The sequence below is a fragment of the Macrosteles quadrilineatus genome, unplaced genomic scaffold, assembly GCF_028750875.1.
Source record: "Macrosteles quadrilineatus isolate MER2022 unplaced genomic scaffold, UCM_ALF_1.0 Scaffold_2__2_contigs__length_208266976, whole genome shotgun sequence".
Classification (NCBI taxonomy): Eukaryota; Metazoa; Arthropoda; class Insecta; order Hemiptera; family Cicadellidae; genus Macrosteles; species Macrosteles quadrilineatus.
This window is the reverse complement of record NW_026542595.1, coordinates 155,642,025-155,657,047: the sequence shown is the minus strand read 5'-3', so window position 1 is coordinate 155,657,047 and position 15,023 is coordinate 155,642,025. Positions and strand designations below refer to the sequence as shown.

The 15,023-nt window shown below is 33.9% G+C and overlaps 1 protein-coding gene across 2 annotated transcripts in view; it reads left to right on the top strand.

Annotated features, from left to right (window-relative positions):
* Positions 1–15,023, top strand: part of LOC128985609 (ATP-binding cassette sub-family G member 1) — a 67,613-nt gene that overhangs the window by 40,225 nt on the left and 12,365 nt on the right. For both annotated transcript variants that reach the window (XM_054405249.1, XM_054405250.1), the window contains exons 3-7: positions 6,547–6,664; positions 8,421–8,619; positions 9,414–9,559; positions 11,320–11,558; positions 14,885–15,001. In XM_054405249.1, coding sequence (XP_054261224.1) covers positions 6,547–6,664; positions 8,421–8,619; positions 9,414–9,559; positions 11,320–11,558; positions 14,885–15,001 — 819 coding nt within the window. The remainder of the gene's footprint in view (positions 1–6,546; positions 6,665–8,420; positions 8,620–9,413; positions 9,560–11,319; positions 11,559–14,884; positions 15,002–15,023) is intronic.

Sequence of the window (15,023 nt, the reverse complement as noted above, 5' to 3'; positions counted from 1 at the left end):
TTATAGTCTTTCAATTAATTTTGAATTGAGTAGAACTAAATTAATGTACAAATAATCAAAATTATTTAATGATTTATTGATTAACAATTGATTAACCTTCAGCTAAACTGAACATTTGTTTTCCAGCTAAGTAATCTAGCATATTCCATATTAGGGGAATTCACTAAATCTACTCCCTGAAATTTATCTTTGGCTTTTATAAAAAAAGATCAATTACATAAAAATCTAAATATAGATGGGATATCAAGCGTATATTTCAGTATCAATAAATGTCAATGATCCAAACCTTCAATTATTACATTTGTGGTTATAAGTAGGCTCTAATAACTCTTAACCAATGGCAACTGACATTTGGCCTGGAGGTTATACAATTATCTTCCTCATGTAAGGTGAACAACCTGTCCTAGTAGCTGCAGGTTACTCTGAGGTTTACGATGCTGATGACGTAATAACAGTCTGTTGTGCTACCTGCAGACTTCCCCCTTCCCTACTGACTCAACTGGTAATAGACCTCATCAACAACAGTAAACAGGTTGCTCAAAATCTTATCGTTATTCACAAATTAAACGTTATGGCCTTTGTAGTCAGTAAATCTGTATGAAAAATTCTATAAATTTGATCTTTTTGCCTAATGTTACACGATACTTTAATGCAAATCCAATAAAAAAAGTTGCAAACTTTGATTAGCAATCCATTGGTTATTATAAGGCTTTTAATGGTGGGAGTTTCCAATAAACTTACATAGCAAGTTATGTTTATCTAGGAGATCTGACCATTTTTTGTTTGTTGGATTTGAATATTAAGGCGGGCTCCAAACGGGTGGTCTCAGCATTAACTCGTAGCTAAAAACCATTTGTGATTTGTATTATTTTAACAACTGGATTTAAGAGCAGAAGTCCTATATTTGTGGTTACACTCAATGATATTGAATGCAATGAATGTTCTTATTTATTTCTGGTTTGACGTTTTAAAATATTAACATTGTCACCAGTGACGGTTCTAGGGCCTTGTCAATGGGGCCTACCGGGGTTGTTCTACACCAGGGGTAGGTAGAGGGATCTTCCCCCGAAAATTTGCTATTTTTAAAGCAGCTTTGGTGACTTTTAAAAGCAGTTTTAAGGTTTTACAGAGATGTAGCCCCTATAGTCCCCCCCCCTTTGGAATCACTACTGACTGTCACATCACCTTTACGTACACAAAAGCGAGAGAGTGTTTGGTGAAATGTGTTAAACCGGTACAGTATTCAGTAAACTTGCAGTCAAATGATTGATAGCATAAAATACAACTATAATGAAAGAAAAAGCAACACAGGAGTTGAGAGCTTTAACTTGACATCAATTAGGAATAAAATTCATTGAGATTCAAAATTTATCTTACATTAAAAAAATTATCGGAATGTATAACACAAAATAATATACACTTAAAACATAACATCTGGCACATATCTTACAAATGTAGACATAGAGAATTGAATCAAGCCATAATTTTCAACCTTGAGATGATTTAAAAATTTTAAAAAACAAAACCCTTTCAATCAGCATTACATATTTCACCTTGTGCTATTATTTTGCTGTCAAAATACAGAAGATAATTCTACCATGATGCCTGTGTAAACAATGGTTGATAACACTGATAAGTGATTGACAACTGAGATCGTAAGCATTTGAATATACAAATTGACCCAATTTTACAGTTTACTCAAGTCTATGTTGTAGTAAAAAGTAATTTAAATGTAGAGTCATAAATGATTAAAATTAAAAATTAAAGCATAACTGTCGAATGACCTTCATAATAACTAAGATTTATTTTTTTTATTCTAAGGCTGTACCATACTTACAATTGGTATTTATTCACCCGAAGAAGTTATGAGTGAAAATGATAAAATCCGCTGATTGTTATCTAAGAAAAGAATAATTAGCTGTTCAACCAGGTATCAATCGTAAATCAATTCCATATAGGCTATTAGGAAACATATTTAATTAGAATTAATTCATTAGTGAAACAAACACATCAATTTTATTTTAGTAAAGTACTAAATTTAACGGTTTTCAGCAATGTTTACGCGGAATTCGCTGAAAAACATTTTAATCCCTCTGCTTTTTGAAGTAATTATATCTATAATTGGTTCAATCTTTGTATTTTATTGCTGCTCTACAGTGTCTCTTAGAGATTAATTATCTTGTTTGTGGCATGGTGTTTCAGTAGCATTGCAACTATACTAGGTACAATAATTAATTATAGTAAACTAAAAAGTATAATAATTAAAACTACAATCTTGTAAGAAACACCAGGGTAACGCTTGCAACACTAATAAAGAGCAAAAGAATAAAAGAAAACGTCCTTGATGGCAATAAAAGATCTAGCAAATCCACAATCACGATGATTCCACGCAGCTTTATGTCCTCAATTACAGTATTTAAATCTCATTGTGACTGGTTCCTAATCAGCTGAATCATGATTTACTATATAATCCAGAAGCAATCCAACCTCAAAATTTAACTAATCATTCTCTATGATTCGTTATTTCTAATTGTACCAATTACGGACTTATTTTTAACCTTGTTAATTCATCAGTTGTTAATCACCCATGAGCAAACAAGTATGTTTCAAGGTTAGACCAAGGTTGTGCGGATAATAGATTACTGTTGACAGGTTTTGTTTGCTACAATTGCTCAGTTTTGAATGGGGATAAGATGCTTTAATGCTTGGCCTTGAATCCTTTTGATTACAGTATTGTTTTTATTGGCATAGTTCTATGCTGCATTGAGTTCTAATATGATTATCTAGTATCTACTGAGTGAATGTTCTGTGAAAAAGTGAACTTTTGGCAAGACTCACATGGTCAGGTCAAGCCCGACTGTCATACTCATAGGAATTAACTTTACAAACCAATAATATTTTAAAGTCACTTAAACCTTTATGTTAGGCTTCCTTTTTGAAAAATACCGTTAACCCTTAAAATATATATTTATTTATTTAATATCTACCCCTCTTCTCCAGACTTTTCATCCTAAAATTTTGAACAATGTACGCTAAATAAATCTAGACCAAAAAAACTATCGTAGTACATTAAGAAAAAATCTACAATAGTTTTAACATATAACACTTGTACACATCATCTATTTCTTTAACCACTTTCAAAGTTAAAATATGACTCGTACTAAATTTGTGAGGTGTATCCAAAATTTTAAAACAACCTCAAAAACCTGGTTTTACCAAAAATGTACCTAGATAATATTGGCCATCACTATATTTGACTCATGATTGTAGACACCATGACATACTTTTAGCTATCTCGTTAGTTTCTCCCCATGGTACTTACGGCTTTTAATGGTTGCTGTAAACGGAAGGTGAATTTAACCGTCCGTGACTTCTCACACATTGAAAATACTACTCAAGGACATTCTTAGTCGAATGCTATGTTTGAATAGCTTCAAAATACTGTACATCAATGTAAAAAATTAATTATTAAATTTAAACTATTAATTATATTAACAATTAAACTTTTAATTAAATAGAATTTTTAGTGTTGTAAAGAAAAATTTGGTTTTACAATACCTGATCATAAAAAGCATGAGCAAAGCAATTTTGTTAAAATTTTTCCTGTTAAAAATTACTCTAGGCCCCTACTCTATTTTTAACTTAAAAATAATATTACGTTTAAGATTAATGGAATTTTAATAACTTTAAACTCTCAAAGTGTTTTGACTGATGAGTAAATATGTAAATTACATTATATTTTTCCTTTTCATAAAACTGTCATAGTTTTCATTATAAAAAACTTGTTTATGATTTTATTACTGTTATTATATTTTAAATAGGACCTTACATTTTCAAGACCTTGTGCAAGTTAGGTTCAAGCAGGCTGTTTATTAAAATTGTATTTGAAATACAAACTCAGTGCTCTATTTTTTAGTTTTGATTCAAATGTAATTTGTTATTAGCGAATAGATTGAACAGAAACAAGGTCAATCTAATAAGTTATTTTTTAGCTTGTTTACTGGTTGGATTTCGAGGATGGTCTAGGATAGGGTTAATTCCTGACCCTGCACTTGTGCTTTTGTGTAAAACAAAAGCTGTTTATGTATTCAGGTGTAGGTCAGTTGTTGCCTCCGTCTAAGCCATCCTGAAGGCTACGGATAAGGAAAATCTATTCATTGAAACAAACCAGTTTGACCTTTAATGAGGATTCGTCTAATTTTTTAAATTATAAAATAAAAGAACAGATTTTGTGACTTGAGAAATTTTCTATTACTGTGTTAATTTACACTTGTTTTAGAATAATTTGTTAAAATCCCAAAGATCAAGGATAGATAAGTTGAGTTTGAATAATTTAAAGGATAATTTTCCCAGGAACAAATTGTTAACCCCTGATTACCAGGCTAGTACTATAATTACTCATCAGCTACCCAGTTGTTTTAAGAATAATTGACTAAAATAATGTTTAGGTTGGCTAACAAAATTTCCCAAAAGTACAGTCAGAGGAAAAATCTATTGTTTTTTGCAGAAATTCGACATTGTAAAATTCAGACCTTCTAAAATAGGGAAATTTTTACTTAAATTTAGTGTAGGCCTACTTATATATTATTGTCTTTTCATCAAGTTTTCCTTGTGTTCATTTTGTCACACTTTCTAAATGACTGCACATTGTTTATGTGTAGCAGACTCTAGTGTATACAAATGTACATAGTCAAATCCAACCAAACTTAATCTAATTCAATCAGACATTTTTTGCATGATATCAAAGTTTTGCATTGATAAAGATATTCTCTACAATAGGATTGGATATAAACACAGATTGCTTTTCATTCTCACATTGGAGAGTAAGTTTTCTGTTAATTTCTTGATCCGAATCAGCTATATAAAGCTTAAAGGGCGTACCACAGATGCAGTTGCTTAGTGAATCTTTGTACATTGATGTTTACTTACTTATACTTTATACTTTTCTTTGAAATGGTGACCATACAAAGTAGGTATTTTAAGCCAAGTATGAATAGAGATGAGTGTATGATGAGTGGCGCGATCTTGTAGTCTTGTTAGTGACTAAGGTCGACATATTCCTTAGACACAGCTGTTAATTAATAGCCCATACAGCTAATGGCGACTAAGGGACCTATAGTTTATAGTGGAATCCGAACCACTTTTTTTCCTTGGTATACACGAATTGGTCTAATTATCAGGATAGTACTGCGGATAGTCGTAGTACTCACCCGTGCGGACGTAAATCCACACCAGGGAGTATTGCATCCACAGTGCATGCCTATAAATATCCACAATTCGTGACCTCCTAGTAGTTGGATTACAGGACGACGCCACCCGTCCCAGTCAATTATATTATCAATTTACAATTAATTGCAATTCACTTCTTCTACATCCCCAAACTTGTTTCTTCTTCTTATTAAAAAGAAGTATAATACATTTAGTTAGTAATGGTAGCATAACCATTTTGATGTTACATGAAGTATTCTGTGAATAATCCTTATTTTAGATGGCTTTTTTTCAGAACCCATGTTCAGGGTTATCCTTACCGCATATTTCAGCAGCCAAAGGTGGTTTTGAGATTGTGAATGTTGTGCGGGTCTTTTAGGCACTAAGTTTTCCTTGTCAAATTCAGCCGCTAGGAAAACGTCTATCTTGACCCTCTTGTAGCCTATTCAGTTAGTGCTGAAAACACGGCCATATTCAGAAACTATGGAAAACCCGCCTTTTTTGTTTGTGAGGACCTATGATGTGTTTTTATTCGTTCTTTGCTGATATTTTAATAGAAATCTACGTGGTTTTACTCTAAAAGCTGCATTTTGGTTGATATTTACAGACAAAATATTTTATTCCATAACAATGTTCTATGGCAATTATTCTAATGTGGTTCTAATGTGCAGTTTTCAAATAATTTTACTAATAATTGTGTGCATTCAGCAGAATGTTGTGTTATCAGTTGCTACTTGCTACACTGAGAGGAAATGATGGCATAAGCAGGAAATTATAAAACCGATAGGGACTGATCTGATAACATTGTATCAGTTACAGGCCTTTGTGTCTGTGTTTTCCGGGGCAGTGAATTTGAAAAATTTAATGTTCACATACATCAAATGTTAGGGTTTTTAATTTAGTTTAATCTAACACAAACATTGCCACATAATAATTGGTCGGAATGTATTGAATGATTAGAAGCTAATATAACATTAGAGCTTGCACATAATTTTGATGCAATAATCCTCCGTCAAACACTTAAAAAAATAGGTAGAAGAGGATAAGCTTATAACTAACCAACATGCTAGAAGTTGGGTTTCCCAGCATTGATAGTGTGGTAGACTGTTAGGTCTAATCAATGTCCAAGAGGTGTCCCTTTCTAGTCAGGAGACAATGCTGTAGATAAAGGGTTGGATTCCCATCATAGTTGAGTCTTTTAGTTGTACTCCTCAAGAAGAGTTCATCTCTGACTGTACTCAGAGGCTTGGTGGGAGAGGTCCACCTAAAAGGAACAGTTGAATGGTTTGGGTTACGGTACGAGTGATTTCACTCTAATAAGGCATTAATTTGTTCCAGTCAAGAAGCAGATTCTACATGGAGTCAGTGGAGAATTCCGTAGTGGGGAGTTAACTGCTATCATGGGTCCATCAGGAGCTGGCAAGAGCACACTGCTCAACATCCTAGCTGCCTTCACGTCAGTATCTCCGCCTTATATTGGCATTTATAATTTTAGATAAAAATATTATAAATATTTTTGATTCTGAGAATTGAACACTCTAAGATCAGTATTCAAACCAAATCAAGTGAGCCAAACTAATTCTAAACTATAAAAGCCCCGAATTAACTCTAGAATGATGTGCACATTGTCTGATGCATGGTTGGATAATTGATTGACTAAGGCCAAAGGATGTTTTATTTGGGATTGATAATTTATGAAGTGATTATTGATAGCAAAATTTAGTTTCAAACTGTTTTAAAACCTAAGGCTTTTCCTAACGACCTAATTGATTCTGACAAAAAAATCAGCAGGTCTTGGCCAGTTGTAAGGCACACAGAGCAATACACCTATCCCACACTTATCTCTTACTTAGCTGTACCCGCGGGCTTTGCCCCGTTTAACTTCATAAGTGAGCTCGTTCGCATGGCTCAATCACGTCCTGGTTGAAGTTCGTTCGGTACGCTCACTCACCTTTAGGTTGGAGCTCGTTCGCTGCGCTCACTTGCCTTCAGATTAGCTTGTTCCCTACGCTAACTCGCCTCCGGGTTGAAGTTCGTTCGCTATGCTCACTCACCTTTTGGTTGCAAATTAGCTGTTGTCATAAATTAAGAAAAATAATAGTACTGCACCCTGTTGGTAATCCTTGTAACTTTAATGCTATTGAACATCATAGAACAGAACCAACTTGTTTAATTGAAACAGCTGTTAAGATTAATTAATTCCATTTAAATACGAGTAGGCCTACTCACAAGGTTAACATGGGAAACTCCAGAGCCACTGGGGCGGAGCCCAAGAGTCTGATCAGGATAAAAATAACTTAGTTTTCCTATTTAATGCCTAAAGAATCAGTGTACCAAATTTCAGCCTCCTAGGTAAATGGGAAGTAAGAGAATTAGTGATGAGTGAGTGAGTGAGTCAGTGAGGGCTTTGCCTTTTCTATATATAGATGTGTGGGGTAGTTTGGATACTCTTGGTTAAAAATATTCATTAGTTTCTTTGCACTTGTAAATATCAGAGTAAAATTCGATCCCAGGTATCCAGCATTGTTATGTGCATGAAATCGGGATTAGGGTACTTGCAGTTCTTGGCCAAATTATCTGAGTGAGTGGCTCCCGACCCTTAAGCATAGCTTCCTCGCGATTGTGACTAACTTATGAATATCTCCCGTAGTCACGGCCTTCAGGACCCTGAGAAGTCATTATTATTACCTGAGATCACTGAAAAATCTTAAATGTTTCCAGCGGTCACAGAGACATCATTATCGTCACTCCCAAATTTGGCTCGTTATTACATTTTTGTTTAAAAGGCTGCAGCTACTCTTTGCTTACGGACAAGTCGGCCCTACTAGTAAATCTGGCACTGTATGAAACGGTTCTCCATTGAACCACATCATTCTCAACACTATCCCCATGTGTTGTAGGGCGTCTATTTCAAGAATAAAATTCAGTATTTTATTTTATTTACCTTGAACGAAGATTATTTTAACATTTGTCTCAGTTAGATAAGCTAAATAGTCTAGCATAATCTTCTAATAAGGCTAATAGTTCTTCAAGGCTGAATAAATCTAAGAGTGGATAAATTGGTTGTAACATAATAAGACAAATAAAATAAAAATATAAATTAGTATTGTTTGAACTTTATTGTATAAGATTAAGCAGCGAGACCAAAATGACGATGTGTGGTAAAATAAAGTTTTTCGTGCATCTAGTTTATAAGGTGCTATTGTTGTCAGGATGGAAGGCAGCACCGGTTCTGTGATGGTGAACGGGCAGGACAGAAGTGATGTCAACATCAAACACTACCTGAGAGTGTCCTGTTACATACAACAAGATGATGAGTTGAGGCCTCTACTGTCCGTGGAGGAGGCCATGATGATGGCAGCTCACCTCAAGCTGGGCTACAGTGTGTCCAATGTGGCCAAGTGTCAACAGGTAAGACAGCAACTCAATAAAATAATACATATAATAGTAAATTTGAATGAAGGGTTGAGTTTAGAATGGAGCGATATGATTCATGCAAGCGTTGTTACAGACTAAAATCAGCTAAGTCTTTAATCCAAGTCCACATATCACTGAACAAGTACAACTGGGCCAAACCATCATAAAGTTAATGATTTTATGATGGTTGAACCAGCTATTTTTTGTTTGAAACACCATACAATTTCAGCCATCGAGCACATTACCAGTAGTTGTACATCTAGTAAAACCCTCATTGTACATTGCAGTTTTGCTGCTTGAAAACAAAATTTGCTATGTATATGCCAGTTGCCTACTAGACTCCAGCGGTTTTCTACCATATACTTTCTGGTATTTATCCTTTCTGTAGGAAAACATTAGTTAACTCCTTCCTTTGTCAATGGGTGCTGTGTAGTTATACCTGCCCAGCAATGTTTTCCTCTTTAACTGCTATTGTTTATTAAACTTTCTTCTGCTTCTGATCAGCACATTTTAGCATTCCTATTTCTCCCATTTGCTCTTTGATTCTATAAGCTGTTGTGATAATTTATTGTTTATGTACTATCTGTTAAGTTTAAACAAAAGAAAAATTAAACTTAGACAGTTTAAAAATGATGGACTATTTTTCTACTGATAGGATGAGGCGTAGAACTTAAATCCATCGGCGTAGGTATGTAAGCTTAGCAGAAGTTTTCCTACATAAGTTACCACTACCTACAAACTATTTTAGTTATTAAAACAAAAACTAACAACTAAGTTTTGTCCACCAGATAACAGAGCTGCTGTCTATGTTGGGATTGTCCAATCAGAAGAAGACTCTAACCGGAAGACTCTCAGGAGGCCAGAAAAGAAGACTGTCAATAGCTTTAGAACTAATTACAAACCCACCGCTTATATTCCTCGATGAACCTACTACGTAAGTATTATTTTCAATCCTAATCAAATACCAGCAAATAAGCAAATACCAATCAGAGCCTACATTTAATATATTAACGATGTTTTAAAATATCATCTACTACTACTGTCATATGTTTATAGATCGTGTGTATCATTTTAACAATTGTTGTTTCACAAGAAATACTCAAGGATAGTTTGGTAATTTAAAAGCACTGTTTTAGCACAATGTTCCCAAATACAGGGTATAATTTAGAAGTATCATTCAAGATCATGTACGTTGGTAAACTTATTGCCCTATAAGGTAGAGGGACCTTTGGAATTCCTTTGTCGTGTAATTCTGCCACCAGAGATCTCAGCCACTCGGTGACACACATTTGGAGCTCCTCGTCATTATGAAATCAATGTACTCCAACCGAGTCTTTATTTTGGGAAAGATGTGAAAGTCACTCGAAGGAATGTACTTGGTTTTTGGAAAATCTCTGTTTTGAATAGATAAAGGAGATCTTGTGTGTGATTTTCCGTGTGAGGTGAGGACACCTACTGTTCAGCCATTTTTGAACCGACTGCACCATTTATAGACATAACTTTAATTTATTATGTTGTTTCCATACACTTCCCACAATTGACAGTAAATTCCTCTAGGTTTTAAGTTTAGGGCCAACAAAACTGTAATTCATACCGCATCTTACAGCTAGTGGGATTTTGAATTGCAGCTTACTTTTTTGAGACCACACTTTATACGAAATTAAAGATACTTTGATTTCATTTGATTTGACTTCTGCAAGTGTCTTGTACAACGCCTCTTCTGCTGATAAATCTGGATAGTCATTTAGGATGTGAACATGTCTGTACCAGAAATTGGTTGATCAGCGCATGCCTGTCTGCGTCAGATGGAAACTTTCCATTCTTTCTGAATTGCCCTCGTATTGAGCTAAGCCCTCGTATGTCAGTTTAAGCTTTAAAACTGCTGTGTTCTAAAGGGCTTTTTTAAGGACAGTGTCTGAATCCATAAATTTATGTTGGTTTCAATAGCATGGTCAGTTCAAATCCACTGCTAGTTGTTGCTTTTACTGTGGAGACACATTCTCAGTGGCTAAGCTATGGCTAAGGCTAGGCCATTGTCCAGTCCTTAGTCTCGGACCACCCCTTGAGAATGTCTTATGCACAGTAAGAGAAAATCTGGTAAACTAACATTGTTAACACAAAAAAAAAACAGGAAAAGAAAAACGGTTTTTGGCAAGGTTAAGCAAAAAATTGCTTTTTCTTAAGAACTTAAACCATTTAATCAATATAAGTCTAAGAGTTGGCATTTACCTAATGGCCAATAGACCTTGTGAAAAGCTCTTTGTGTGTTTTGGGTGTATGTATGTAAAAAAATTACAAAAGACATGAAAATAAAAATAAACTTCTTAGAGTTTGTCTGATGGTGAAAATCAAGGCTTTTGAAACAACAATAGTCATGTGTTTATTATAGAGCTTAAGACAAGTTATTGTAGACCGTGTCAATTGGACTGTCAAGTGGGATGCGCTTCTACAATAACTCTTCCCGTACCACCATTGCTTTTGTTATGTACATTCATCTCAACAGCTAACTGCTGTTAATTTGATGCAATACTTTAAGCGTCTGTCTATTGATGTGATTTGTATTGTTGTTGGTAGCCTTTCCATTTCCACCATTCCTTCCACACATCTTCCTTATTGACACTATCTTTGACCATAGATATTGTCAGACAACATCACTATGAATGGTCAAGCTTGATGTAGTTCTTATTGTTACAGAGGGCTAGACAGCAGTTCTACATCCTCATGTGTCCAGCTGTTGAGAGACCTAGCCAGAGAGGGACGCACCGTCGTCTGCACCATTCACCAGCCCAGTGCCCTGGTATTTGAGAAGTTTGACCACCTGTATGCAGTAGCAGGGGGACGGTGCTTGTACCAAGGTCCTGTATCTCAACTCGTGCCCCGCTTTGCCTCCCACGGTCTCGTCTGCCCCAGGAGTCACAACCCAGCCGACTTTCGTGAGTCTTGTGCTTGTGATTTTCGATCAAGTTTGTTTCTTGTTTCCTTCTTGGCATGTCTGGTTTCTTTTTTATCTACCTTGGAATCTCAACCATTTTAATTTTACAGTTTTAGGCCAAATCTTTACTGAGGTGTAAATGTAGGCCTAGTTAAACCTTGTTTATACCTTCATCCACCACCACAGCACCAGTTTATGTTACAACCAGTTTTGTTGTTGGTTTCACTAGATAACAGTGAAATACTTTTTCTCAGTTTTTAAATCTCTTAAATAAAACAATGAGTTAAACCTCTGCACACATTTTCACTTGAGATCCTGTTACAAGCATATCCCGCTTCAGATTTTTTAAAGATACACTTTCCGGCTGCTTTTTCTCACGTAACTTTGCAATCCTCAAGCTTCACAAAATGTTTCCCTTGATCTCAAAATTTATTTTAAATTTTCTTATTTCCTACAAAACCTTACCTATTATAATAACTCACATTTTTAGATTCCACATTTAGTTTTAATCGTTTAAGAATAGAAACTCATCACTTTTAAAAATCCTTTTAAAGTATGAGGGAAAATGATAGCTAAACCTCTCTCTTTATGTACCATTAAAATAATATATTTTTCTGTTTCATTTTTTTTTGTTTTGAGATTCTATGGCTTTTTAAACTGCATGGTCTGTCAAAATACATCCTCTCAATGTAATATTATGCACAACACTTGGTTAAATATGTTACAAGGAATATGAGTTGTCCAAATGGTGTTCAAGTATTAAGTACAATAAAAATATTACAGTAGTAGACTCCCTCTTTTTTAGATAATTATGGTTTGGGCTTTGGTTTTGTATTTAATGCCTAATTTTGTACACTTATTGAGTGTTTTTAAGGTATTTCAATTCTTTTGTATTAACTTTTAATTTTTCAGACTTTTTTAGTTTGGCAAAAAAGTTCTAATCCCATGGTATCCCAACTTGAGGAAGTCTGCTATATAGATAATATTTTTACATGCCATTTGTGGAATATAAGTCTACTTATAATGCTTTACCGGTTAATCTAAGTTGTGTGTCATAATATGTTATTATTTCCAAATGTATGAATCGCTGATCATGACTGTGATGTGAATATTTGTCATGACAAGTACAAAGACAGTTCCTGGATTTTGGACTGGACAGTGTACATGGTGAAACTGGAAACTGGAATACTTATGAGAAGAAATGGATAATCAATAAATCAAGCTAAAAATGTGTTTCCAAAGTGACTCCAAGGTTTGAATAACTTAACAGTCTTTACACAAGCATGGCAGAGACAATTATGCAAAACTTTAAGTGTAAGAAAATCTGATATTTGTAGTGTGCTCATTATTATTTTTTTAAATTAAATAACAAAACAAAAAAATTAATGAAGAATTAAAAATTGCTAGACTAGTAACCACGCTACTGTGGTTTATTGGTCTAGGGCTGGAAGGTTTAAAACACACATGACACATGTCAAACATATGAGGAAAATTAAGAATGTAGAGTGCAAATTCAAAAACTCCACTTTCTTAATTTCCCTAATGCTCTTAGACTGTAACTATGACACATTCAAACAAGAAATTTCATCTTGTATACCTTCAAATTAGCTAATGTTTGAGCCTTTGTCAGTTGTTCAGTTGTTTTGGATTTGTTCTTGATAATAATTTTACTTTTAATCTATTCTTGTCTAGTTTCAAGATGGACTCGTTTGGATATTTTAGTTCCCCCTGATGTGTACGAGTATTTTATTTCATTACTGCCGTAAACGGAGATAGTTTTAAAAATCATCTGTGAAAACACAGTATTATTATTGTAATGTTCTTGTCTAACTCTACTGTACTGCAATATTACATTCATTGTATAGTTGTACACTTAGACTTAAATAAGTTTTTTTTAAAGCCCAATTTTTTTGTGACCAACATAAATTTCCATAATGCTTAGCTATTACATGCATATTTAATTACCTGTAAGACTTAGTATTAGGCTGGTTTTACTCATATCATATCTGCGTACTCATCTCTGAAGACAATTGCAGGTATCAGTTCACTTTTGGATGACTCTTTGTGGGTTTGTGTTGTGTGTGCCATTTTAGATCCATGCCTTTTCATCTGGTATGTATGTCTTCATTGCATGCTGGGATTGGTGATTTGTTTTAGAAAATATATTTTATAACTAATTAATTGTGTATATCAAGTAACCTTGCATTTTCCTACAGATGTACGCTAGTGTTTTTGTCATTCAATTTCCCAGTACTTGCTCGTTACTTCCTATGGGTAATAAAAAATAGCAAGCTTGAACATATCACTGCAATTTAGAACTAAAATTTAATCAAAGAAGTTTTACTAATCAATTGAAATATTAAAATAGACACAGACTAGCACTCGGTGATGTCAAGTCTAATTTACACTTTTCACAAACTTTGCAAGAGTTACTTGATGAACACTTCTTTGTTTTACCTCTTGAGTTTACTATTGTCATTAACTAACACAACTTTAATCTTGATTCTTCAGTAATTTTCTATGTTTTTCATATAAGTTTTAAAATGTAACAGCATGCTAAAGTGTTTGAGACTACAAATACAAATATTTTATTATAACATTTACTTGTTAGAGCATTGTGGTATCATTTTCACACCTCAAATTCATGCGGAAAATTTATCATGAATGTTTTTGTCCAATTTTGTTTTATTGTGTTATTTTTTGTCATTAGAGATGAATATAGTTAGATCAACTTGTTTAAGGCGGAAAAATACATTAATTACTTGATTGTGTAATGAAGTGTTTAATTATTTCTTCCTGTGATAAAGTTAAACTAGAAGAAAATATGTTGTCTTTGTTGAACCTTGATTTAATTTCAATCCTTAGTTAGTCCATGATAACTTATAAATGTATTTAAAAATAATAAACACAAATTTATATTAAATAACATTAAATGTACGTGTGACCTATTAGCATTCATACTTTTCCGGGTTTACTAAGTCCAAACCTTTTTCAACGCACCTGACTGTAACAAATTAATGAAATCCATAGAGAAGTTTTCAGTATATTGTTTAGAGATATTGTGTAAACAAGACACGTTTACAACAAAAGGGTTTTGTATACTTATAAACTTTAAGTCTCGTTCAATCTAAAGAAGAGTTTTTCTGATAAACAAATTACCATACCATTTAAAGTTACCTAAATATTTATCATTTTCAGTTCATCTAAATAAACTGCTGATAATGTGATTTTAAACCATCATCCTGATAACCGTGTTGATTTCTACTATGACAACTTCATTTAATTTGAAGTATGCCAGTTATATATTGTTGGTTTAACTGTTGACAGTGATTGAAGTAGCCGTGGGAGAATATGGAAAAGATATTTCATACCTGGTAAAAGCAGCAGCCCAAGATAACTCCAACCCTTCTGTCAATGAGACTGAAGTTCCCTCACAAGAGAATGGTATGTTTGTGATTAATGTAGA